Source organism: Thalassophryne amazonica, chromosome 18 (genome assembly GCF_902500255.1).
Source record: "Thalassophryne amazonica chromosome 18, fThaAma1.1, whole genome shotgun sequence".
In the NCBI taxonomy this organism is placed as follows: domain Eukaryota; kingdom Metazoa; phylum Chordata; class Actinopteri; order Batrachoidiformes; family Batrachoididae; genus Thalassophryne; species Thalassophryne amazonica.
This window is the reverse complement of record NC_047120.1, coordinates 57,610,894-57,636,484: the sequence shown is the minus strand read 5'-3', so window position 1 is coordinate 57,636,484 and position 25,591 is coordinate 57,610,894. Positions and strand designations below refer to the sequence as shown.

The window sequence follows — 25,591 nt, the reverse complement described above, 5'->3', positions numbered from 1 at the left end:
CTTTAACAGTCATAGTGAAGGTTATGAGTTCAACTTCCTCTCATATCTGTGGCATAGACAATTTTGTGTACTTTTTTTTTTAGGTTTATTGTCATTGCCTGCTTATATGTTGTACAAACTACAGGGGCATTAAGCAGAATGCATAACTGTGCCAAAGCAAAAAAAATGCATATTTAACTGAAACCCCTATATATGTATGTAGTAATTACTCCTGAACTTAGTATGGGTGGTTGTGGCCAAAGTCTCGGTGGCTGAGAAGCGAAATTCAAATTTACAAACGGCCGAAACAAATTTATAAAGTCCCGAAAACAAATGTCCAGGAAGTGTAAAACAGTTCCAGCCAGCCAAATGGCAGCATTTAGTACATTCCCCTTCCATCTGAATCTGTCATTTGTAAATTTGTTTTGCCCATTTGTAAATTTGTATTGTACTAGGGGAGCTACGACCACTACCTTTGCACCCCCTCAGGACTAAACCAAACCAACTTTTTTAGGTTCCTTAGATGACCCCAAAACACAATCAGGATGTTCCCAAAAAAAAAAAAAACTGTCATCAAGTCAATTATCCAAGATGGTGTCCAAGATGGCCGCCAAAATGTTTTTTTTCACTAAAACACCTATAAGCAACTTAAATATCACAGAGATTCAATGGGAAGACCATTGCAGGTCACAGCAAACTTGTGCCTAAACAAAATTCATCCATGGGTTTAAGATTCAAAATGGCATCCAAAATGGCCACCAACAGACTGTTATCATTGAATCTCTGTGATATTTAAGTTGTTTATATGTTGTTTAAAGGTGTTTTAGTGAAAAACCCTATTTTGGTGGCCATCTTGGACACCATCTTGGATAACTGGCTTGAGGCCAGTTTTTATTTTTGGGAACATCCTGATTGTGTTTTGGGGTCATCTTAGTCCTGGTGGGGGAGGTGCAAAGGTAGTGGTCGTAGCTCGAGTAGTATTGCACTTCCTGACCACTTATGTCGAGACTGTAAATTTGTTTTGGCTGTTTCTAAATTTGAATTGCACTTCTCAGCCACTGTAAAAATCCCTATCATGGTATCCTTAAAAATCTGGTGGGACACTAGAATATCGTTTTTGTTGTTGTTGTGGGTTTTTTTTGTTTGTTTGTAACCTAAAATATGGCTGGATTTGACTGGCGCTGTAATTCTGCGAGCATAGAATAGCCCCTTTTTAGTGCTGTAATAAGCCAAATTCCTGCTTGCTTCACCTCGGCTGATTTTTTTTTTTTTTTCTGCTCTCTTCTGCCAGCTGCTGACTTTGAGGATGCAGGAAGGCACACCGCTCAGACAAAGTCAGAAAACCACCACTCGTATTGCTATGAGTGGAGCGCAAACAGACTGCTTCATTCACTATGAACACACCCCTTTTTTCTTCTCTTTTGTCACTGCAACTCTGCATCGACGCATTACGATTAACCTGATGGCAATATGAGTCAACTTCCTGCTTTGAAAAGGTGTTCCTGAAAGTACAAAGAAGCTGATTTTATTAGAGTGCTGTTTTCTAAATGAATGAAACCACAATGAAGGGTAGAGCAGATACTCATTAATAAAATAAATAACTAAAATTATAGAGCACATCTCTGCTGAGGCCTTGATAAAATGTAGCTTCCATTGCTAAAAGTAAATGTTTATACACTTTTGTCTTTGCTACATTTTATGTGTTATGTTGAAAGAGTGTTTCAAATAAAATCGCACAAGAGGGAGATTTTAGCAAAAAAAAAAAAAAAAAAAGTTAACATGGAATGACACCATTACTGTTTTTCACAGTAAAGGCTGACTTATGGCATCAAGAGACACACTTTTATTCTGAAGTACACTCAGGAAGTACAAAGCTAAAGAAATTTCATATTGGGACCTGTTTTTAAGTTGTTTAAACTGTCATTCTTATTCAATTACATTTTTTCCGTGAATCTGAGTAGTAACCGTGTGAGATTTCTACCATATAATATTGGGGGTAACAGTGGCAAAACATTCAACCATTTCACATTTGGATGTATTACCTCCGCCCCTGACGGTGTTCTGACAAGATGTCATTCCTGTCCTCCGCACAACGGCTCATGCGCACGCATGCGCAGTATTGTCGGGACGCGGAACTGTCAGTTTATGCAACGAGATGCACAATTCAACAGATCACCAGCTGCGCGTGTTGCTAGCTGTTAGCGCTGTTAGCTGAGAGTGAGAGAAGTTGTGTGCCACCGCCGAAGTGTGTTAATTTAAGCTACGATACAAAAGTATTGATTGTGGATTCTGATACTGATTACCATTCAATTGATGAATTTGATGGGATTTTTCACATTTGATGGATTACTCTGCACCCTGACGCTGTTGGCGCGTCGCTGCCTCGGCTCGACAGAAGCCTCGCCGACCGAATTACCTACACAAAAATAAACCATGCAAATGAGGGACTTGAATTAGAATGGGAATAACCCCCTTATCGCTGATGATTTGCGGACGTTCATACAGTTATACAGTCGCAATAGCCATTTATGTCTCCGCTAAACGCGTCACAGGTAAAGCTCAATTTGAGACTGTATAACCAGCATGAACGTCCACAAATCATCACACAACAGGGTTATTCCCTAATTATAAATCTTAATCTTTAGTCAGAAAATCCAGAATTCTGTAAAATAGCCATTTCATTAATGTGTTCATCTTTTGAGTGATTCTAACCATGAAACAGATTTTGTTAAACACACATTACTAAATATTCAGCAATTGAAAAGATGGTTGTTCTTCACAGGTCATGGCATATAACTGTGTTGCATGAGGTGTGTATCCTCATGCAACACAGTTATACTCAACCACACTTTAATGTACACCGGGTTCTATACCCATAAAAATCATTACAAGAACACAGGCATCCATAGTACTGGCCTCCTCCTTCTCTTCTCATACTGAATTCAATTTCTTGATTGATTCAGTCAGTTCATTATTATCCTCATCTGTTTGCTTAGTGCATAAGTGGCAGCATCTCTCTGGAATCAATACAAGATGCCTGTAATACAGTAGCTTTCATGTTGTGTAGGTCTTTGAGATCTTGTAATGCTTCAGGGTTCTGTGTGGTGTAAAAACCTTTTCCAACATAGTCCTGGATAGATTTATGTTAAAAAAAAATCTAAACAGGGTGATCACTTGTGTAAGGTTCACCCTGCTCAAACCATTTCCAACTAATCTTGAGTGCTTCAAAACATGTGTACAACATAATTGACAAATAGCTTTAAAAACCAACTGTTATTTTAAGTGTCTCAAAGGCAGTTGTGTTTCTGTGAAAGCAACAAGAAGTATTGTCTCAAGGAGACCTTAAACCCCTCTGTTGCTCTCCCTCTGTGGGCTTGTGTGTACATTTTCTGTTCTTAATTGGTTTGTGTGGCTTCAAAGTCACTGAGAACATCTATTATTTGGCTCAGTTTAAAGGCAGAAGAGATGAATTTCAACTGTTTCGAGTAAGAATGCGGTCAGTCATCCATCTGTCATTTGACAGTGTGTTTGTAATGCTGCTGTGTGTGCATCAAAATGCTGCAGCCAGACTTTGCATGAAGCAGAAAATTCGACCACATTACACCCATTTTGGCATCCCTTCACTGGCTTCCTGTCCCAGTGAGATCAGATTTTAAGGTTCTGATACTAGCCTATAAAATTGTTCACAGACTGGCACCTCCCTACCTAGCTCACCTAATTAAACCTTACGTACCGGCCCGGGCTTTGCATTCCTCAAGGGTGCAGGACTACTTTGTGTCCCTTGGGTGAATAAGAAGTCTGCGGGTCACAGAGCTTTCTCTTATCATGCCCCTGTTCTATGGAATGGTCTCCCTGCATCAATAAAACAGTCAGATTCTGTGGAGATTTTCAAGTCCAGACTTAAGACGCACTTATTTTTCCATTCATATGGCTAGCATACTGGCATAGTATAGTTCTATGCTTTTCACTCTTTTAATTCATTTTATTAGGAAACAGAGCGTGCTGTGGCCTCAACTTTACCTAAATTCTGGGTCTGTTAGTGAAGCTCAGGGCTAGGGGCCGGCGATCACCTTAGTATTTCCTGTTTTTCTTGATGTTTAATGCTGACAAATTATACTGTATTTCTTGGCTTTCTGATGCCTGATTCTGTTTTTTCTTTGTGTTTAAGGTGCAGCTCCATCCAGAGATGGGTGGTATTTGTGCTGGAGACCCTCCTGTCCTGTGCACCAACAACATTTCCTGTATATTTGTTTTGAGAATTGTTCTGTAATTTATGTCTGTAGCATGGCCAACGCAGAGGGTCACCCCTTTGAGTCTGGTCTACTTGAGGTTTCTTCCTCAGAGGGAGTTTTTCCTTACCACTGTTGCTCTGGGGGTTAGTAAGGTTAGACCTTACTTGTGTGAAGCGCCTTGAGGCAACTCTGTTGTGATTTGGCGCTATATAAATTAAAATATATTGAAATTGAAAAATTTGTAATGAGGTAATGAACACTGTCGCAGTTGAATTGAGGACAGCGATCAGTGGTCGGGCTCACTCAGGCATTTTTTTTATTATTATTAAGATAAGATAAGATAAAACTTTGTTGATCTCACAGAGGAGAAATTCACATGCTACGTCAGCTCTTAAAAACACACAGGATGGGTGCAAGTAAGGAAAATGTTCATCAAACAGCGTGTGCAAGGGAGAAGCAATAATAATACTTGTAACAGTACAATAAAATAAGAAAATGAGGTAGAAATAGAATGTGTGTGTGTGTTATATATATGTATATGTATATATATATATATATATATATTATTATTATTATTATTATTACTAATCTGTATCTGATTTCACAAGTCATACATATCAGTGTGTTTGGTCCCGATCCTCTTCAAAAGCACCGCGCTGACAGACCTGCAACCAGTGCTCTATCAGCGCTTTCTGCTAGTTTAGCAGCGGCACCGCGGTACACATTCAAAAAGCATTTTTATGCTCTGCTTCGCTTCGAATATACACAAAGTCTAAAGTCTATTTCTAATGGATAGTATATACAGTACATTTCTTACCAGCCAAACAGGTATTACGTTCCGTAATAATGCATAAATATTTCTCATTATTTTGTCTGTTTTTCTCTTGCTAACAGGCACTGCACAGGCTCATAGTTAGAAAGGTAAAGGTTAAAGTACCTTGACACTTGCTCAAATTTGATCTGTGCACTGGTACGCAATCTGCCGTGCCAGAGATTAAACTTGTTGTAAACTGTGTGCAAAGAAAATTTTTAAATGTTCAAAATCTCTGGAACACATTAATTATGTCAACTTCACGTGAACATTGCGCAAACAATCCAAAAAGCAGAGTGTCATTGCGTTAGCACAACACAGTGCAGCTCATCTGAACGATTATGATGAGATGTTAAATCTATAATAAATGTAAATTTGCAGATACTTATAAGAAGGAATGAAAATGCAACTGTTTTTTACCAAGCCATTACAACACTAACATTACAAATAATTACGTTTGAGATGATTCCAAATGCGTTCTCCGTGTCATGAAGCACACAAGAACAGCTGCAGCTGTAGAAAATTCCTGTGTGATTCCAGAGTAATTAAAGGTGGTTTCATCAGCCAAATTCTGAGAGCAAATGATTAATCCGCTACGAAGTAGTTATTTTATATAACGCAGCATTCAGTGGAACACAGTGTGTCGCATTGGCACGCTGAATTGCGCAGCAGTGCGGGGGTTAAATGCATGCGAGTGTGAAGGTGTGTTTAGGCATGTTCATTTATTGAATGTCAAACTGACAGCAGTAGTGTTGAATAGCCACACCAAATGCTGCTGACCCTCACTGCTCTGTGCAAAGCAGGAGGACTGACTTTGAATGATGTTTGGTTTTTTCTTTTCCTTTTTTTCTTTTTTTGAGTGTCTGCAAAAGCCTTCCAGCCAAGGTTACCCAACCCTCCTTACAGCTTGTGTGCTTAGAGCTGGACTCTGGTCACCAATTGTTCTTAGCTTTGCTTTGCTCTCTTAGAGCAAAGTCCATATTTCTGTTGTTCTGACTTGTAAAATGTTTGCACCATTTGCTTTCATGCCCTTTTAACAGTGCTTTGGATAAGCGCTTGTGCAAATGGCCATTATTATATTGTGATTTTGTTTCCCACAGCAATATTCAAACTTCTAAAGCATTATTCTGAGACAAATCGAGCAATAATAGTGCTTTGTTTGTGATAATAAAATCAAAAGATGACTCCTGTCGTAAGCAGAACACTTAAACCTGCACAGTTTGTATATTATGGTTACAAATCATAAGGAAGTTTCTAGGATTCAGTTACTTTGAAGTTAAATGTGCTGAATTAAGTCAACTCTGACACAGTGATTGATTGATACATTGTTGATTCATGTGAAATCAGCTAAATCATATTGTTAAGTACATTCAGTATATTATTGCCAGAAGAACATGTGCATGCAAAAACCATATGAAAATGTCAGCAGGCTTTATAGTCTGCCTTCCAGCATCTGTCCTAAGTGTGCATTATAAATGCATAGTAGCTACATTGTGTGCACCAAAGCACTTCGCATGATGGGAAATCACCAGGTTAAATCTGCAAAACGAGTTTTGGCGATTAAATTATCCCGTCAGCCACAAAGAAATAAAATATTAAAATTAACCAGTTTTGTTTGTGTCGAGTGGATGGTAACAATGTAACGTTCAAAGTGAACCTGAACTACACTACCCACAATGCTCCCTGCGTCGACCGGCCAATCACATCTTCTGCTTAATGATGATGTCATCAGCAAGGGACAGGCAGCCAGTCTGCCACAAATACACAACAGACGGACTAAGATGTTTGATTTTAGGGTTTACAAATGTTTTTGACAATTAAACTTTGCTCACTTTACCAGCAAAAAAAAAAAGCTATGAGACTGAAAGTTAGTGGAACTAAATTTATCAGAAGATAATTGGTCCGATGATGGTTTTAAAATTTATCTGGAAAGCTAACCCGCTAGCAAAAACATTAGCTTTGATAATTATCTGTTATTGGATTAGCTGAACTGTGCCCCCCACTGGCAAAATGGTGCATGATAGGAAAATTTAGCTAACCTTTTTTGTGCTCATCCATAAACTACACCAAACGGTTCTCAGGAACGAAAATTGTCTCTGTCCAGTATTATCCATCCATTTTCCATCACTTATCATGGTCGTGACAAGTTAAGTAAAGTAGCATAGACATTGCCCTCCGCAGTCACATCCTCCATCTCTTCCTGGGGGTATCCTGTCTCATGGGAGTGCCAGGGGGTCTTCTACCAGTTTGACACACCCAGAAAATTTCCAAAACGACATAGATATCCAGGAAGCTAATCAGATATCCTATACCTGGTGACTTCCTACACAAAGTATCACTTGTTCTACCTCGACTCTGAGCTCCTTGTAGATGTCAGAACTCTAAGGGTGAGTCTCAGTATTGCCCAAAGCAAACTTACTTTAGAGGCTTGTATCCTAGATTGTATTCTTTGGTTACTACTCAAATTGTATTTGGGTGTTGGAGCATAGATCAACTGATGAATTGAGAGTTTGTCCTTCTGGCTCAGCTTCTTCTTGTACATGTATATTACTGCAAACTTTGCCCCACTACTCTTGTCAATACCCAACTCCAAGAAACATTAACATACTCAGTTTGGAGAGCAGTTCACTCCCAAATCTGAAGGGAACGTTCCAGTGGTTTCCAGCAGAGCTCGTGCCTCAGTGGAGTAAGAACTGGAAGTGGGTTAATTTCCCAGTCACTACTTTTTACATCTTTGGACAAACCACTTCATCCACATTGTCTGGGCCCACCCAGCTGTAAATGGGTAGCGGCCTTTGCAGGGGGAGTAGTAGATTCCTCTGCTTCATGGGACAGAATCTGGGCCTGAGGACTTATGTAGGATTTACTCCTTCGAATGTGGCCTGAGGTTGCAGGTGCTGATTCTTATCTGAGTGTCTCCAGCACATTTGTGGAGTTGTAGATTCATGGCACAAAAATTCCAACTTCTTCAAGGCTCTGTGGAATCTCAGATTCTATCTGCATTTCTGAATTTGTACCAGAACCAATGCCGTTTCTTCCCACTACTTGTGGATCTTTGTGATTGTCGTCACACTTATAATACGCCCATGTCACAGCAAAATGAAGACTTCCGATTTACAACTAGGATGTTTCTGTTTTCATGCTACAGACACCATCTTATGCTAAGTTGAGGTTTCAAATCCTGCAAAATCTTTGGAGAGGTCGCCGCGCTGCGAGATGTCGGTAACATTGAGAACTGCACTGAAATGCTGTGATCGGGCTGCACTTTAACCGCTGCACACGGACAACAGCATTAACATCGCAACATAAAACTCTTTGTATATTGTGCCTAAAACTCTCATGAATATATTCTCTGGGTTTATAGACGTTGTTATTGCATTTGTTTTATGTAAACGTGAGAGTCTCTGTTTTTTTCTCTGTTATTTTCAATGGGATTTGCTGTGAGCCGCCATTTCTTCCTGTTCATGTCATTCTGTGGGAAAGTGAAGTTTGCTTTTTAACGCCCTGATTATTCTCCTTTACAGCACTTTTTGTCCTGTTTGTTCCAGAGTAATATATATAAAATATCTGAGTTTTGGTTTGCATTTATTAAATTACACGCAGATTAAACGTATCAGACACGGATTATTTGGAATATTTGCTTTAGAATGTTTTCAGGTTCTCATTCATGCAGTCGCTTATTAATGTGACAAAAAGCATAAAAAATTACATTTTAGTAGTATAATGTTCATTTGCAATTGTTGTCATGAAGTTCGGTTTGCGTTTATTAAATTCCACGCAGGTTAAACGTAGCAGACACGGATTATTTGGAATATTTGTTTTTGCAAGTTTTCAGGTTCTCAAGCATGCAGTCTCTTATTAACACGATGAAAAGCATAAAAAATTACATTTTAGTAATATAATGTTCATTTGCAATTGTTGTCATGAAGTTCGGTTTGCATTTATTAAATTCCATGCAGGTTAAACGTATCAGACACGGATTATTTGGAATATTTCTTTTAGCGGGTTTCAGGTTCTCATGCATGCAGTCTCTTATAAATATGATGAAAAGCATAAAAAAATTACATTTTAGTAGCATAATGTTCATTTTTAATTGTTGTCATGAAATTTGGTTTGTGTTTATTAAATTCCATGCAGGTTAAACGTAGCAGACACGGATAATTTGGAATATTTGTTTTAGCAGGTTTTCAGGTTCTCATGCATGCAGTCTCTTATTAATATTAAGTCTCTTATTAATATGATAAAAAGCTTAAAAAATTACATTTTAGTAGCATAATGTTCATTTTTAATTGTTGTCATGAAATTCGGTTTGCGTTTATTAAATTCCATGCAGGTTAAACATAGCAGACACGGATTATTTGGAATATTTGTTTTAGCGGGTTTTCAGGTTCTCATGCATGCAGTCTCTTATTAATATGATAAAAAGCATAAAAAAATTACATTTTAGTAGCATAATGTTCATTTTTAATTGTTGTCATGAAATTCGGTTTGCGTTTATTAAATTCCATGCAGGTTAAACGTAGCAGACACGGATAATTTGGAATATTTATTTTAGCAGGTTTTCAGGTTCTCATGCATGCAGTCTCTTATTAATATGAAGTCTCTTATTAATATGATAAAAAGCTTAAAAAATTACATTTTAGTAGCATAATGTTCATTTTTAATTGTTGTCATGTGGATTACTACAGTGACTCTCTGGCGCGCAAGGGATTATCGGATATCAAAATAGGGCGAATAGGCCTGTGGGTTTGCCATCAAAGACAAAAATCTGATCAAAACTCTTCTGATTCCTAAGATGCCGCCATAAGCAGTTTGTATTTATAGTTTACTAGCTGGGGTACCCGACGCTGCCCGGGTTAACCTGTCTTATACATAAGCCAAATGCCAATCATTTTAATCAATAAAAAAACAATTGCCCAACATTTGTTTTTGTAATGCTGATGTCTTATAAATATAATAATTAATTGGCTAAAGTTTGTCCAGCAGAACTATAAGAGGTGGACTCCCCAAACTAAGTGTAAATACTTGGTTAAAAGACAAACACATTTGAAGTCCTTCATGCACTTTTATTTTGCAATCAAATTTACAAAAAAAAATAAAAATAAAAAAAATTACACACAAAAGAGATAGCTAACAGTAAATGTAAATATCAATGAATCAAAATTGAGGTAGTGGTGTATTTCACTGTTTTTACATTGCAATTTTACAAACATAAAATTAATGTATTCAAACAGGAAGCCAAACTGGGTTGTACAGGACAGTCAGGTGCTTAAAAGTTGAGAACATAAAGTAGCTGAAGAAAGGGATTAAATAAACAGAGATGGCCAACACATATACAGGGCTGGAAATTTGAATCTGCCTGGTCATACCTACAGCCTCAGCCTAAGCATGTTGTTGTTTTGCTGAGTGTGCTGTGGCTGTGCTGTGCTGAGTAAGCTGTAGAAAGGGATTAAATAAACAGAGATGGCCAACACATATACAGGGCTAGAAATTTGAATCTGCCTGGTCATACCCACAGCCGGCTATTTTGGGGGTAATTTTCAGTTCAACTTTTAAACAATGGTACCAGTTTGTTCCCCATGTCATGAGGATTCAGAATATATATAGTTTTTAGGGCTACATATTATAGTTTGGGAGTTTATCCCAGACAGACGTAGCCCTTTATGTATATAGATGTAAGATGCTGCAGAGGGCAAACTGATCTACAAGTTTGCAAGTGGTATGGTTGAGTCATTTAAGTAAAATTGTTTGAGAAATTCCACCCTTCGTTGGCAGTACTTACACGTTCTTATTCATCAGTCTGACTAAGTTGGGAGGTTTATTCCCCTCATCACGAGGTTGCACCTATTGTGCCCCGAAGCATGAATAACTTTCAGCCTGCTGTTAGTAAATCAGACTTCACTCAGAAATGAATGAACCATGACTGCAAAACAAAAGGTCACTAATTTTGCACTTCTGCTTTTGTCTGCAAGTGAGAGCACATGGTGGTGTAAGGTGTTCTGCACCCTCCGCCTACAAAGTGGACCTAATAAATCCTGTGCTGACAGTAAACAGGCTGTGCAGACAGCCTTGGAGAGGGAGTATCTACTTCAACGTTCTCTCGTGTGGTGAAGTCTGCTTGTCTCTGGACACTAAAGGTGGTGCTTCAGGTCCCACCTGTAATAATTAACACACTCGAGCTGTCGTACTGATTAATGCTGAAATGGATGATGGAAACATAAAGTAAAAAGTGCTACAACGGTAACTGTGGTATCTTATTTTTTATGCTTGGATCACAAAAAATTTATTGGTGGTACCATTGAGTTGGGGTGTTTTTACGAATAAATGCATACTGGACTGTTGAATAGACTTTTTTGCTGGAATGTCTACATTTTTGGCACAAACAAAATAATCTGATAGCCAATCCTGGTCTGGCACCAGGTTTAAGAAAAGTAGCATTGTAGAACATTGTGAATGACTGGAAAAAACTTCGAGCACTTTTTTTTTTTTATTGTTTGTACATCGTGAATAATTTGATGTAATTTGTGCAGGGAGAGGGTTGAATAATATTTTTTTTTAAAAGTAGGCGACTGTACATCCTGGTGCTATATACAGTAAACGGGACCTAGTGTTCTCTGAGCAGACGCCTCTTTTCTGATTCTCATCTGCAAGCTAAACCCCATAAAAAGCACATCGCTCTTTAACAGAAAACATTTTTAAGATGCAAACCAATGCATTTTTAGCATTGTGGTAAAGTTTGGAAAGAACTTTGGAGTATCGTTGTAATTGTAATTGTCCATACTCTGGTGTATTTCACAATACTCGGCAATCATCAGTTACACTCGTTTGCAGGCGGAGGTAAGTGTACGTACCACGGACTCACGGACTCTTCTCTGATTGGTTTATCGCTGGCAGCGTACGTACTCTATGCTACCAGCATACGTACTTTACGTATTACGTAATGTTCTCCGATTGGTTTATCGCTGCCAGGGTACGTACGCTACACTGTTAGCGTACGTACTTTACGTATTACGTCCTTGTGTCAGCGGGAAATGGTCCGATATTCCGACGGTCAAAGACAACGTCGGTCGTTTTTACAGATTTTGGAATTCAGTGCGCACATAAGGCGCACCGGATTATAGGGCGCACAGACGATTTTTGTGACAGCCGATTTTTGTGAAAATTTAAGGCTTTTAGGTGCGCCTTATGGTGCGGAAAATACGGTATATTCATTTACAAACAACAGAAAAGATACTTACATTTTGGTGCCTCCTCAGTCCAGTGACAAAAATCAGAAATTAATCCAGCTTTGGTGCATCACTGCTGCGTGCTTTGACATCAACAATCCAACACGAACTTTAAATAGGAGTCTAAAAATAAGTCTGATGACGAAGTCCCGCCATGCCGTCCATCAAATCGTCATCTGTCAGCAAAACAAATTCCACCGTGTTTGCTTTAAAGCTAAGCGCCGTCAGGCTTGTGCGAGCGGTGTGCGGTGCATGCTCACACAAGCGGGACGGCGCTTGCGCACGTGTGTACTACGAAAAAAAAGACTGTGTACTTCCTCAGTGCAGCGAAAAAAATCACGTTGTACGGTTTACAGCGTAGTAGATTTTGCGTGTGGAGAGTGCAATGGTACCAAACGTATGGAACCAAATTGCACTCTAAATGCAATGCAACACAAATGGGACGAATATGTCACGTGACAGACAAAGCACCAATCAAATGACAAGGATCCACTCAGCCGTTATATAGTAGGAAATATGAATTGTGCCTGCTGTTTTAATAAATCTGGACGGAATTCCTCAATTATGGATTTTGGATGCAAACTGGGGCCAAGAAAAATCAGCAATGGGAGATCGCCCTTACATATGGTTTTGTAAAAAGGTGAGATGATGCAACCAGCCTGAAAAAACTAGTTGGGTTAACAAATTGAGATGTAGCAGATAGAAATGTGACCTTATGTCCCGTGTGTTTGTCTCCAGGCTTCTGATCGGAGCGCCGAAAGAGAAAGCCGTAGGTATACAAAATGTCAAGGAAACGGGTGCTGTCTATTTCTGTCCTGTGACCCCTGAGAGTACAGACTGCTCCAGAATGCAGTTGATTAGCTCAAGTAAGTATGCTACACAGAACTCCGATCGGTTGGTTGTTGTGGTATTTGTAACAATGTAAGTCTTTGTCAATCCCTAGGCCTTGAGGACCAAAGATAGTGATTCACTCAAAAAGAGCAAAAAGAGCTTTTTTTATAGGTCATACTGTACTGTTTAATGGTATGTAGTGCAGCAGATAAGTGAAACAATCATGCAAATGGGGATAAAAGCATCAAATTCGGCAGAAATACTCCTTAGACACTCCTCTTTTGAAAAAAACGATTGGCCACTTGACTTTTCAATCAGTGGTCAGGTAGGGGTCAATTGAAGAATTACACAGAGGTCAAAATTAAAAGATGCTCCAATCATATTGAAAAATATTACACATTATTTGCCTGATCATAAAGATTCCCAAAAGGTATAGTTTGGACTATCTGTGACTGAATTCTATGGAGTTACGGGATAAAAACAGCAAGAATGGTGACAAACGTCAGTGTAATTTTGTACAGGGGTCAAAAGTTAAAGTTGCTCCAATTTTGGTAAAAAGTGATGCAAATTATTAGTTGAGCTAATTGGATTAATAAATCGAATAGTGTTGACAGTGTTGAATGCTTGGTCTCCAAAGTAAAGGTCAAACAAGGTCTACGTCTATTGGATTCTATGACATGTGACATATGTTACCCCGTAACGTGATAAGTAAGGATGATACATGGTCCAAACTATTACTTTTTACAACCTAAATATATATACATATTTATACTTCATTTATTCATTCATGTCATTTCATTCATTCATTACCTACTTACATTATCAGTTTACATGGACTGAAAGGAACAAAAAGAAAATAAATCTTGTATTCTCTGCTCCTTATAAAAAAAAATGTACAAATCATTTTTAATACAGTATTAAAAACATATGATTTTAGTGCCGATATCGAAGATCATATGTAATTGTAGAAATCTTCACGTCTGTCTTCGTTACCACTTAATGCTTCAGTCTTACTGGTCACAATGTAATTAGTGATATTCGAGCTGCAACAATTAATCAATTAAATGATTATTTATTGATTATAAACATCGTTGCCAATACATTTTGTCGTCTTTTTTTTCAAATTTGAACTTCTGTGTATTCACTTTCTTAAAGGTGAGTATTTTCTGGTTTCTTCACTCCTTTCTGACAGTAAAACAGTGGGTTGTGGACTAAATAAGATATTTCAGGACTGATTAATGTTTTCACCATTCTGGCATTTTATCGGCCAAACAACTAACGGATTAATCAAGAAAACAATCCACAGATTATTTGAAAATAAAAAGTTAGTTGCATCCCTATAAAATATATTAGGATTTTATTTTCTGTATTTTTGTGTCTCCAGAAGAGACAAAGCTGTGTTTGTTTTTCTAACATTTTTTTTTCATATAACTGTATGTTGAGATTTTTAAAACCTTGTCAGTTATTTTTTATGACAAAATCTTTGAATGCAAAGTTTAGTTATTGGTGGAATTTATGATTTGCAGGCAAATTCATCAAAGGATATTTGATTAATCTGAAAAAAATCAGATGAATAAAAAAATGATAATAATCCACAGATTAATGGATTATAAAGACAAGTGATTAATTCATGTAGATTTTTTGAGAGTTGAAATGTCAGTGATTGCAGAGATCTTGCTGTTAAATTCATTGTGGCTGATTATAATCAGTCTAAATGATCAAACTGGATCAGAACTTTCTCTGGTTCCTTGTGGGGATGAACAGATGAAAGTATTGTGCAGGATTTCCCTGAGGAGCTGAGATCCTAAAATGCTTTGAGGTGATCATCACTTTCCTCGTTGTTCTTTAACTCGTTTTCTTCTGTGACCTGATGTGAGATGTCTAAAAAATGCATCCTTTCTTAATTGAAGGTTATTAAGCGACAATACCTGTCAGCGACTGGGTCCCCGGAGGCTAAATATAAAAACCGTAATAAAAGGATCCTTCGTGGGTTTTGATGTTGAGATTTGGGTGACTCTTACTGCATTTTTGTGGTGGGAGATTTGTCAGGGCATGAACCAGAGTGAATGAAGCTTTTCTGCTGGTGTTGGTTTTCCTGCGACTGCCATCGCCATAATCATGACTAAATGTTTAACTAGCGCGTCGCCCATGGGGATCCATGGGTTCTAGATTGGGTAGTGTTTATAAAATAGGTAGATGACATGTTGACTGTAATGATCTGGATTGGCGTGTGAGTCCAGAATGTAATTATCAACATCCATTGTTCACTTTTGTTACATAATATGTGTAATTTAAAAAAAAAAAAAAAAAAAAAAAGAGTCCTATCAACATCCCGATTTGGCGGCGTTCATCCTTGGCTCAAAATACATAAGCATACCAATTGGCAAACAAAGTGACATAAGATAATACAATAGATTTTAAGTTCTACAATTTTGATTAAAAAGTATTGAATACAAAAACTAAACTTAAACAAAAATGAAGTACATGTTAACAAAAGCAACAGTTGAAATGTGTTGGATTTAGTAATAGCGCACCAAATGATGAGTTATATCGCCAAAAAATATTTAGTAAATCCTACTCAATTTCACAAGGAAAGCATCCGGCGTAGGATTTATGCTGGAGGCCCTTCCTGACGTAACTCCACATTAAATTGGGAAATGTGGCAGGAGTGGGGTTTGAACTGAGAACATTCCGCACTGAAACCAGGCGCACTAACCACTTGGCCACCACCCCTGTCTAACTTATATTCTAACATATTGTTGCTTAGTTTAACACATTTACACTGTTGTTCCTATTCATCTGTACCTAAAATAATTAATTTTAAGTTTTATTTGTATCACAGGGTTTTAAATCTATTCAATAAAATTGAATGTCACTTTGTTGCCATACCCATTTCCTGTATGTTCGCTTTGTGAATTGTTTTGTAATTTGTGTCTGTAGCATGGCCCAAGCAGAGGGTCACCCCTTTGAGTCTGGTCTGCTTGAGGTTTATTCCTCAGAGGGAGTTTTTCCTTACCACTGTTGCTCTGGGGGTTGGTAAGGTTAGACCTTACTTGTGTGAAGCGCTTTGAGGCAACCTTGTTGTGATTTGGTGCTATATAAATGAAAATAAATTGACATACCCTATATCCTGACCAAAGGATATAGGGGAGTGTAAATGTAGTGAATTTTGTTTACGTTTAGTTATGTATTCAATACTTTTTAATCAGAATTCTGGAACTTAAAATCTATTCAGTGATATTATGTGTCACTTTGTTACAATTTTTTAAGTAACAATTGTTCAAATTTTTTACAGTGTAGCTTTTAATATATAGATGATTTACCGCCCCCTGCTGGAATGGCATGCGAGTCCAGAATGTAATTATGAACATCCATTGTTCACTGTTAGCTAATATCCATTGTTTCTCCAAAAATATTTGTCCTTCCAACTTTCCGTTTTTTTGCAGCATTCATCTTTGACCCAAAATACATAAACATACCAAACGGCAAATGTCAGCTCTCCCCAGTTTGTCTGTGATCGATGTTCGTGGATGGTTTGCCGTTGTTGATTGCGTGTGTGTTACTAACAGTTAACTGTTAGCTTTGACCTTTTAACCCTCTAATGTGACCCACACGCCTGACTGTACTATGTGACACACCCACAGCGGATCCATCTGATATGGTGGAGGGCATGTGGCTCGGCGTGACAGTCGCAAGCCAGAGGGACCACCAGGCGAGCCGTGTGCTGGTGAGACCACACCCCTGTGCTACTCCATTACTCAATCATATGTGACACATTAAAATTACATTCCCTCTAATACGGATGCAGGGTAATATCTCATTCTGTTGAGTCACAACACATTGGGCCCTATCTTGACAATATATAGCACATAGCAGAAGTGTCTTTTGAGTGTGTGCAACTCCACTTTTCTATTCGTACAGTAGGTAACGTGTGAGCAAAGTAAGACACAGAGCATTGTCTTTGGTCTGTTATTAATCATGGGTGCATTTATGTGTAACTTGAGTAATGTCACGTGTCATTCCCTGTAAGAGCCATGTACACATGAAGCTAATGTACTGCTGTATAAATGGTGCAGCTTTTGTCTGTTTCATCACCAGTGATACATAGGAAATCATTTCCATAAAGGTAAGATAAAATTTCAGCTATAGTTTGCCAGAGGACACAAGGGAGAAAAGAGCCTAGATTTGATCTATGTAATCCTTTTGTGACACTCCAACAAGAACTTGTGGTCACTGGTGTAATAGTCAAAATTTGCCCTATGCACAGTTCTCCAACCACAGCCACTGAGCCTGTAACTCCCTCAGAGTTGTCTTGGTGGCTTCCCTCACTAGTCAATGTATTGCACGGTTACTCCATTTCTGAGAACTACAAATGAAGTCCAACACATATTTGGTGACTTGGAAATGTTCATGTATCCATCTCCTGACTTGACTAAATAAAACTGCCTGTAAAAGTGATGACTTGTGTTTAAAAACAACAACAAAACCTTATTTTGAATTATGGATCGTAAAAATGGAGGCACTGTGTCTGCAAATGTACATCATTTCTGGATAGTTATTGTGATATTTTTGTTAAATCCCTTGAATTAAAACCAAAAAGCTGCTCATTTTTATTGTGATGTTGTACAGAGGCAAAAAAAACAAACAAAAAAGCTGTCCGATTACTGTATTTTCCAGAGTATAAGCCACTTACATTACGGTGCGACTTATATACCGAAATATTTCACGCTCCTTGTTAATAAGAATAACTATAATAGGTATTTATATTGGACTTAACCAAGGAATCAAAGCACAAAATAAACTAATAATAAAAGAATGAATTCCAATAATAAAAAGTGCACTATAAGAATGCACAAAAAATATCAAATTAAAGATCGGATAATACCGAAAAACACACCAGTGTGAGTAATACTCTTCCAGAAAACAGTATTTATTGATCTGACTACTTGTAGCATAAGTGTGTTTATTTTATTTTAAACATTTATCAACTAGTTCTTCCATGATTTGAAAATGCAGAATACTGGTTTTCTGTTGAATCAGTCATCAGTAAATGCGGTTAGATTGTACCATGTTCTCGAAAATGTGCTCTTAATTTTTCCAGGCATGCGGGCATCGCTTTGTGAAGATCCGCACAGGCCAGCGGCGGATGATCGGGAAGTGCTACGTTCGAGGGAACGACCTCTCCTATGACCCTGATGATATTTGGCAGCTTCACAGTTATGAGCTGTGCGATCCCGGTTTCGACCACGTTCAGGAGGGAATGTGCAACTTGGGCATCTCAGGCGGCATTACGGAAACTGATGTCTATTTCGGCTCGCCGGGCAGCTTCGACTGGCAAGGTGGGCACAGAAGGGTTGAGCCTAAAACAAAAAATGTTTTTGGTTTGTCTTTTTTGTTGATTTATTTTTTCTTAATGCAGGTTTCACCAGCAGGGATTAAACCCCTTCAATTTTAGGATTAGTCTCTGTCTGGGAAACCTTAATTTTCTCCATTTTTATTCATATGATTTTTGCTGTTTTCTGAAGGAAACGTTCATGCAGTCTGGAGAAACCCAGTGGAGGAATGGCAGCAATCTGAGAGAAAGTTTGAGCAGCTGAATAACAAAAGGAACAGTTATAGGGGTTAGTATTGTTAATGTTATTTCCTATCATGTGTTTTATGTGCATGTCTCTGTACGTGTGTCTGCAGCGACGGTGGCGCTCTCATCATTGTGGCTTTGTGTGTGCGCAAGCCGCCACCTCACTCGATGGGTTGGGTTGAGGGCGGGGTTTGACTGCAGCATTCACATCTTAAAGTTGAACAGTTAGACCAGTTAACGTCACAAGATATCTTCCTCTAAAGCAAGAAATGTCGGTGTGTGTGTGTGTGTGTGTGTGTGTGTAGCTCGCATATCTCTCTGACAGTTTGTCCGATCGGCCTCAGCTTTCGGATATGGCATGATCATGTAAATGGTAAATGGACTGCATTTATATAGCGCTTTTCCATCTGCATCAGACGCTCAAAGCGCTTTACAATTATGCCTCACATTCACCCCGATGTCAGGGTGCTGCCATACAAGGTGCTCACTACACACCGTGAGCAATAGGGGATTAAAGGCCTTGCCCAAGGGCCCTTAGTGATTTTCCAGTCAGGCGGGGATTTGAACCCATGATCTTCTGGACTCAAGCCCAACACCTTAACCACTAAAATTTTTGGGGATTCATTTTCCAAACCTTTATTTTGACATTGTAACATTCCAAGCTGGCGCCCTCCGTGGCACCTCTGTCCTGCAAAACCTCTATTTGTATATGGATTTCCATCAAAACTTGTTTCCATCTTCCATTTATTTCATCATAGAAAACCACTAACTTTATGTATATACAGTAGTGTTCAGAATAATAGTAGTGCTGTGTGACTAAAAAGATTAATCCAGGTTTTGAGTATATTTCTTATTGTTACATGGGAAACAAGGTACCAGTAGATTCAGTAGATTCTCACAAATTCAACAAGACCAAGCATTCATGATATGCACACTCTTAAGACTATGAAATTGGGCTATTAGTAAAAAAAAAAAGTAGAAAAAGGGGGTGTTCACAATAATAGTAGCATCTGCTGTTGATGCTACAAACTCAAAACAATTATGTTCAAACTGCTTTTTTAGCAATCCTGTGAATCACTAAACTAGTATTTAGTTGTATAACCACAGTTTTTTATGATTTCTTCACATCTGCCCGAGAGCGCAGCTCCTTTTTGTCGTTTTCAGGTGGGCTGCCAGGTCTGCACTTTATAAGCCAAACCAGTTGCCAAATCTGCACTTTGTAAGTCAGCCTGTTAGGAGGCAAGCTGGATTAAGCAGTTTCATCCTGTTCTTGCACTTTTTTGGACTGTGGGCGATTGTAAAACAACGGCGTCCTGCGGAAAAGCCCTGTTAGCTTCTGAGATCTGACAGGATCACACACACACACAGAGCAGACTGACTATGTTTGATACTCTGTGTGCTGCTATACAATGCTGCTGGAACCTCAGTTTCCCCAAGGGAGTCTTCCCAAGGGATCAGTAAAGTTCTATCTAATCTAGAGGGTGTAGAATAATTGCATTAATTATTCTAAGTCAATACAATACAGAACATGAAACAATAAAGTGGAAAAATAAAATCAAAACATACATTAAATATCTTGACTGTATTCGGAAACAGTGTTGATGTGCTGATTCCAATCGTATATTTATTTATTTATTCAACGAAAATCACTTACAATTTGGCAACTAGTCTTGATTCCGGTGAAGATGAGTGTTATGTTTTATTTGAATTAACTTCCTTTATTTTATCATGCTTGTTTTAAAGTAGCTCAGGACAATAGCGTTTGAAGACATGACCTCCTTGGCGGAGGTAGATTCCACAGGTGTTGGCTGGTTGAAGTAAGAACAATCATGAAGATGTGTCTCTGATTAGCAGTTCCTTTCAAAGCAAAAATGTTGACACATTATCAGTCTAAAATATGTCCAGAACAAGAACTGCAGGCGTTTCTTATCACACCAGTGACAACTTGGGTGGGATCTTCCACAGGTTACTCAGTACTCGAAGAAAAGAAGCTGCTCAGCAGCGATAGCTACACAGTGGTGACGGGATCTCCAAGGAACGAGTCCAAAGGTTCTGTGATGTTTGCCAGAGGTAAAGGCAGCAGTTTGATTCCAGAACTTGTCATCCCCGGAAAACAGGTCGGCTCCTACTTTGGAAGTAGCTTGGCTGCCATCGACCTCAACAATGACAAGTACGTTTCCGCACGGTGAAGCAAAAGCGCAATCTGAACAGTGAAAATACATGTTTGATTTGGACTAATTGGTTGGGTGTCACTGGCTACAAGGAGACATTTATGAGTTAGGAAAATGGAAAAAAAAATCAGAGGATGTTTTCACTTGAAAATATCAGTTTGTGAGGTGAATCTTAATGAATGTGCATGTTCCTCCCCCCTTTTTTGCAGCTGGAACGACCTGCTTGTGGGCGCCCCCTTTTACTTTAATCGTGAGAAGGATGAAGGAGGTGCCGTGTACATCTTCTTGAATGAAAATGGTTCTTTCCAGAAGACGGCCACCATGGTACTGATGGGTCCAGCAAACTCTGCTTTTGGCATTGCAGTGGCTGCCGTTGGTGACGTCAACCAAGATGGATTTCAAGGTACGACGGGAAGCAAATTTTGGTGTAGAGGAGATTTTGAAAATAAATACCTCCATGCAAAAAGCTTGTTTGATTGAAATAACTGAAAACAGCAGGGTACCCGGACGATACCAGATTTCATAAACATTTCATATCTCTCTCTCTCTCCCTCTCTCTCTCTCTGCAATGCTGCTTGAACGTTTGCGAACCCCTTGAGCTTTTACATGTTTGGAATTTTTTAGGACATGAAAAAAAATCAAGCTTTTTATATTAAAATTTCTAAAATGTTGCTCTTTAAACTTGCAGTGAAAAGTAGCCTTTATATCATGAATTAACAGAAATAAATACGTATAACACAATGCTAAAATACCATCAGCTGTATGAGCATTGTCTTCTTTATAATTTGTAGTTGTTTAATTGGTATCCCAGTGCAAAGTGTCTGTGTGTAATTATACATTTATTGTTATTTATATTCATTATTAAGATTAAGATTTCAAATTTGTACATGTTAAATAAAGCCTAGCTAGCTAGCTAGCTCTCATAAACAATATTTACGTTTGAGCTTTTGACAAGAGCAGAAGTTAGCGGAAGTTAGTGTGTACACTGACCTCTGTGAAATGTCATTTAAATCACACTAGAGGTGTATCAGGTTACAAAAGCAGCGTTTTTCAGTTTTAGAAGTGTTTATTTCTCGCTAGCTTTAACATAATATATGACAAAGAGGTTACATTTACACACAAACAAAATAAAGTTCATTTCCACATGAGATTTTGTCAAACTCTGTCTTCTGTTTGAATTATTGTATGGACAAAGACATGAAGGGGACTGATCACATAACTGCACCCTACTCTATCAGTTGGTGAAGGTTTAAAAAAAATGCCTTTTTACTCTTAAAACAATTATCACTCGGGTCAACTACAAGCATCAAAGATTGACACTTAGGCTTCTCTACTCCACCAACAACTCAGCCAATCAAGAGCTAGGTGACACCAATGTTAATGTGTGACTAGAGCAAGTAGACATGTAAAAAAATAAAAAAAATAAAATAAAATGCAGGACGGATGCCCTCCAGGAGCAGGTTGGAGAGGCTTGACCAACTTAGATCCAGTTAGATGTGGGAAAATCTGTACCCTAGGATGCTTAAAGCCCAGAACCTAGGACTGTGAGAACATCAGTCTGGCATTCTATGTTTTGAGATGTTTTACTCATTTGTATTTAGACTTTGCAGTTGGAGCTCCATTTCATGATGCAGGAAAGGTCTACATATGGATGGGAAGCAAAAAGGGAATCTCACAGAATCCCAGTCAGGTAACATCTAATTTACCACAACTGCAATTAAACCTTCATCAGGATGTCTGTTCATGATCCATGTTACACTGTCGCCCTCTGCAGGTAATTGAGGGCAAATCAGTGGGTAAAGAAGGATTCAAAACTTTTGGTTACTCAATCAACGGAGGATTGGACATGGATGACAACCAATACCCAGATATCTTGGTTGGCTCACTGGATGACCGTATTGCTCTCCTCAGGTAGAAATTCAACAAGATTCCAATACAAAAGGAGATATAATTAGAAATGATGCCATAAAACACAATTATTTATATAGAGAGCCTTAATCAAATGACATAACTTGAAGTCCCTTGATTATTTCATTAAGGGCTCGACCAGTTGTCCACTTAACCAAGACCATCAACGTGGAGCCAAAGATTGTGGACCCGAACCAGTGCCTTGAAAATGAAGCATGGTAAGCTGTTTTGTTTTTATAGGTTTGGCGCATTCATTCAGTTTTGTGTTTAAAAATAAATGTTGATTTGTCTTGTTTAGTATTAAAGCAACTATATGTATGTCATACACGCTGAGCAATGGAAACAAAGACTTCAAGAAGGACATCGGTAAGTAATATTTGTTTTTACTTTATATATGAACTGGTTGCAGCCGCATGAAATGCCAATTAGTGATGTTCCTTATAAGGCTGAGGGACATAAGATTTATCTTTTAAATATTATATTTTACTTTGTAGTCTGTTACTAGGGGGTGGCGGTCAAGTGGTTAGTGCAACTTGGTTTTAGTGCGGAAGGTTCCCAGTTCAAATCCCATCCTTGGCACATTTCTCCGTGTAATGTGGAGTTGTGTCATGAACGGCATCCGGCGTAATACTTGGCTAAATCAACATTCAGATCTACCTCGAATTTGCTGTGGCGACCCTGAGTGAAAACAAGGGAGCACCCAAAGGGACCTTTTTTTGCTAGTCTATCGCTAATGCTGCAGTTAAGCTAGGCTATGCTGGGCTTAACTACAGCTAACTAACAATTTTGAACATTGTTTTTTTTTTTAATCCTTAGCATTGTGTTTTAAACTTAAAATTATAGATATTGGCTTTAATTCACCTTGCAGATTCTTTTTCAAATTATTTTTATTGTCAAGTAAATAATCCTGTATTATGAAATAAACACACTGATATGCAGTATTAAGTATAATGTTTCCATTTTGCAAAGTGGTTAAGTATACGGTGGTCGCTGACGTGGATCGGCGAAGGAGCCCTCGTGTTCGTTTCCTCAACAGTCGTGATGAAACGGCCTTCTTGACCCTGCCATCTACCGAACGGCAGTGCCGCGAACTGGACCTGACTGTCGTGGTAACGTTTCAACACTTACAAACAAATGTGTAGGTGTTACAAGCTGACATTTGCATGTGAGAAAGCATCCTGCTTTCACTCAGTAGCCATTAGCACATCTTATCAAGATCACAGACTGTGTATATACTGGACAGTCCCTCTGTGATGTCACCCATAGATTTTCTGAAGGGCAGGTTGGCAGTGTCTGACTCTGCCTAACTCACACAACCGGTTACCAAGCTAACAATCTTTAAAGTGGGTTGGGTGATTAATTCATGTATATTCCTCTGGACTGGGTGGTGAGTTTAATAACAGTTGGCTTGAGTACAGTTATTAAACTGGAAAATAGCCTTGGTAACCCTGAAAATGTCAGGGTAGCTAACGTTACCCAGCTATTGACACCTGCTAGCTAATGTTAGTTGTCCTAACATATAGCGCATCCAGAAAGTATTCATTTTGTTATGTTCCAGCCTGCTTCCAAAATAGAGTAAATACATTTTTCCCCCCTCAAAATTCTACTCACAACACCCCATAATGACAACATGAAATTTTTTTGTAATTTTTGCAAATTTATTAAAACACACACACACATATATATATATACATACATACATACACACATGGTGCATCCAGAAAGCATTCACAGCGCTTAATTTTTTCCATATTTTGTTATATTACAGTCTTATTCCAAAATGGAGTAAATTCATTTTTTTCCCTCAAAATTCTACTCACAACACCCCATAACAACAGCATAAAGATTTTTTTTTTTTCATTTTTGCAAATTTATTAAAAATAAAAAAAATAAAGAAATCACATATACATAAGTATTCACACCCTTTGCTCAGTATTTTGTTGATACACCTTTGGCAGCAATTACAGCCTCATATCTTCTTGAATATGATGCCACAAGCTTGGTGCATCTGCCTTTTGGGCAGTTTTGCCCATTGCTCTTTGCAGCACCTCTCAAGCTCCATCAGGTTGGATGGGGAGCGTCGGTGCACAGCCATTTTCAGACCTCTCCAGAGATGTTCAAGGTCTGGGCTCTGGTTTGGCCACTCAAGGACATTCCACCACAATCCAGCTGTCCTGAGCAGTCAAATTAGCTAAAAACAACAAAGCCATTTGCTTGTTCAAGCTGTAAAAAATGTTTATTTAGGCTGTAAAGTTGAACATTTTCACATGGGGTTCTATGGGGATGACTCTCTTTGGAGCTGGCCTCTAGTGGCCATTTGAGGAACTGCAGCTTTCAGCACTTGGGCATCAGCTTCATTTTTCAGCACCAGCGGTTGTCACTTGGCCAGGAATAACATAACGGTCTTTGATGTTTCTACAGGCACCTGTGAGGGAAAAACTGGAGCCAGTGGTCTTTAATCTCAACGTATCCTTACATGAACAAATAGATCCACCCGGGCACTCGCTGCAGAACTTGGACTCTCTTCCAGTCTTCAGCCAGAAACAAAAACTCAGTCAGAGAACAGAGGTGTGCACGTAGAATAACTGTGCCTAATGAAGCACATGTTTGTGTGGACGTTCCACTGTAATGTCAGTATTTTTTTATAATGTTTTTATGCAGATAAACTTCAAGAAGGCGTGTGGCTCAGACAACAAATGCACCAGTAACCTGCAGCTGAAAGCCCATTTTGCTGATGATCAGGAAAATCCTTTCCCAAGGTAAACATTTCCCCACGTATCAGCGATGCAACTTTCGTACCTGCAGAAATTAAAAAAAAAAAAATCCCTTTTTGCCATTAATAATTGATTTTTGTT

General features: G+C 38.5%; 1 protein-coding gene across 2 annotated transcripts in view; it reads left to right on the top strand.

Moving 5' to 3' along the window:
• Positions 1 to 25,591, top strand: part of itga3b (integrin, alpha 3b) — a 57,392-nt gene that overhangs the window by 12,220 nt on the left and 19,581 nt on the right. For both annotated transcript variants that reach the window (XM_034193718.1, XM_034193719.1), the window contains exons 2-14: positions 12,987 to 13,114; positions 16,724 to 16,806; positions 18,181 to 18,418; positions 18,605 to 18,700; positions 20,623 to 20,827; positions 21,038 to 21,231; positions 22,430 to 22,518; positions 22,603 to 22,739; positions 22,868 to 22,954; positions 23,035 to 23,102; positions 23,706 to 23,845; positions 25,158 to 25,304; positions 25,398 to 25,495. In XM_034193718.1, coding sequence (XP_034049609.1) covers positions 12,987 to 13,114; positions 16,724 to 16,806; positions 18,181 to 18,418; positions 18,605 to 18,700; positions 20,623 to 20,827; positions 21,038 to 21,231; positions 22,430 to 22,518; positions 22,603 to 22,739; positions 22,868 to 22,954; positions 23,035 to 23,102; positions 23,706 to 23,845; positions 25,158 to 25,304; positions 25,398 to 25,495 — 1,710 coding nt within the window. The remainder of the gene's footprint in view (positions 1 to 12,986; positions 13,115 to 16,723; positions 16,807 to 18,180; positions 18,419 to 18,604; positions 18,701 to 20,622; positions 20,828 to 21,037; positions 21,232 to 22,429; positions 22,519 to 22,602; positions 22,740 to 22,867; positions 22,955 to 23,034; positions 23,103 to 23,705; positions 23,846 to 25,157; positions 25,305 to 25,397; positions 25,496 to 25,591) is intronic.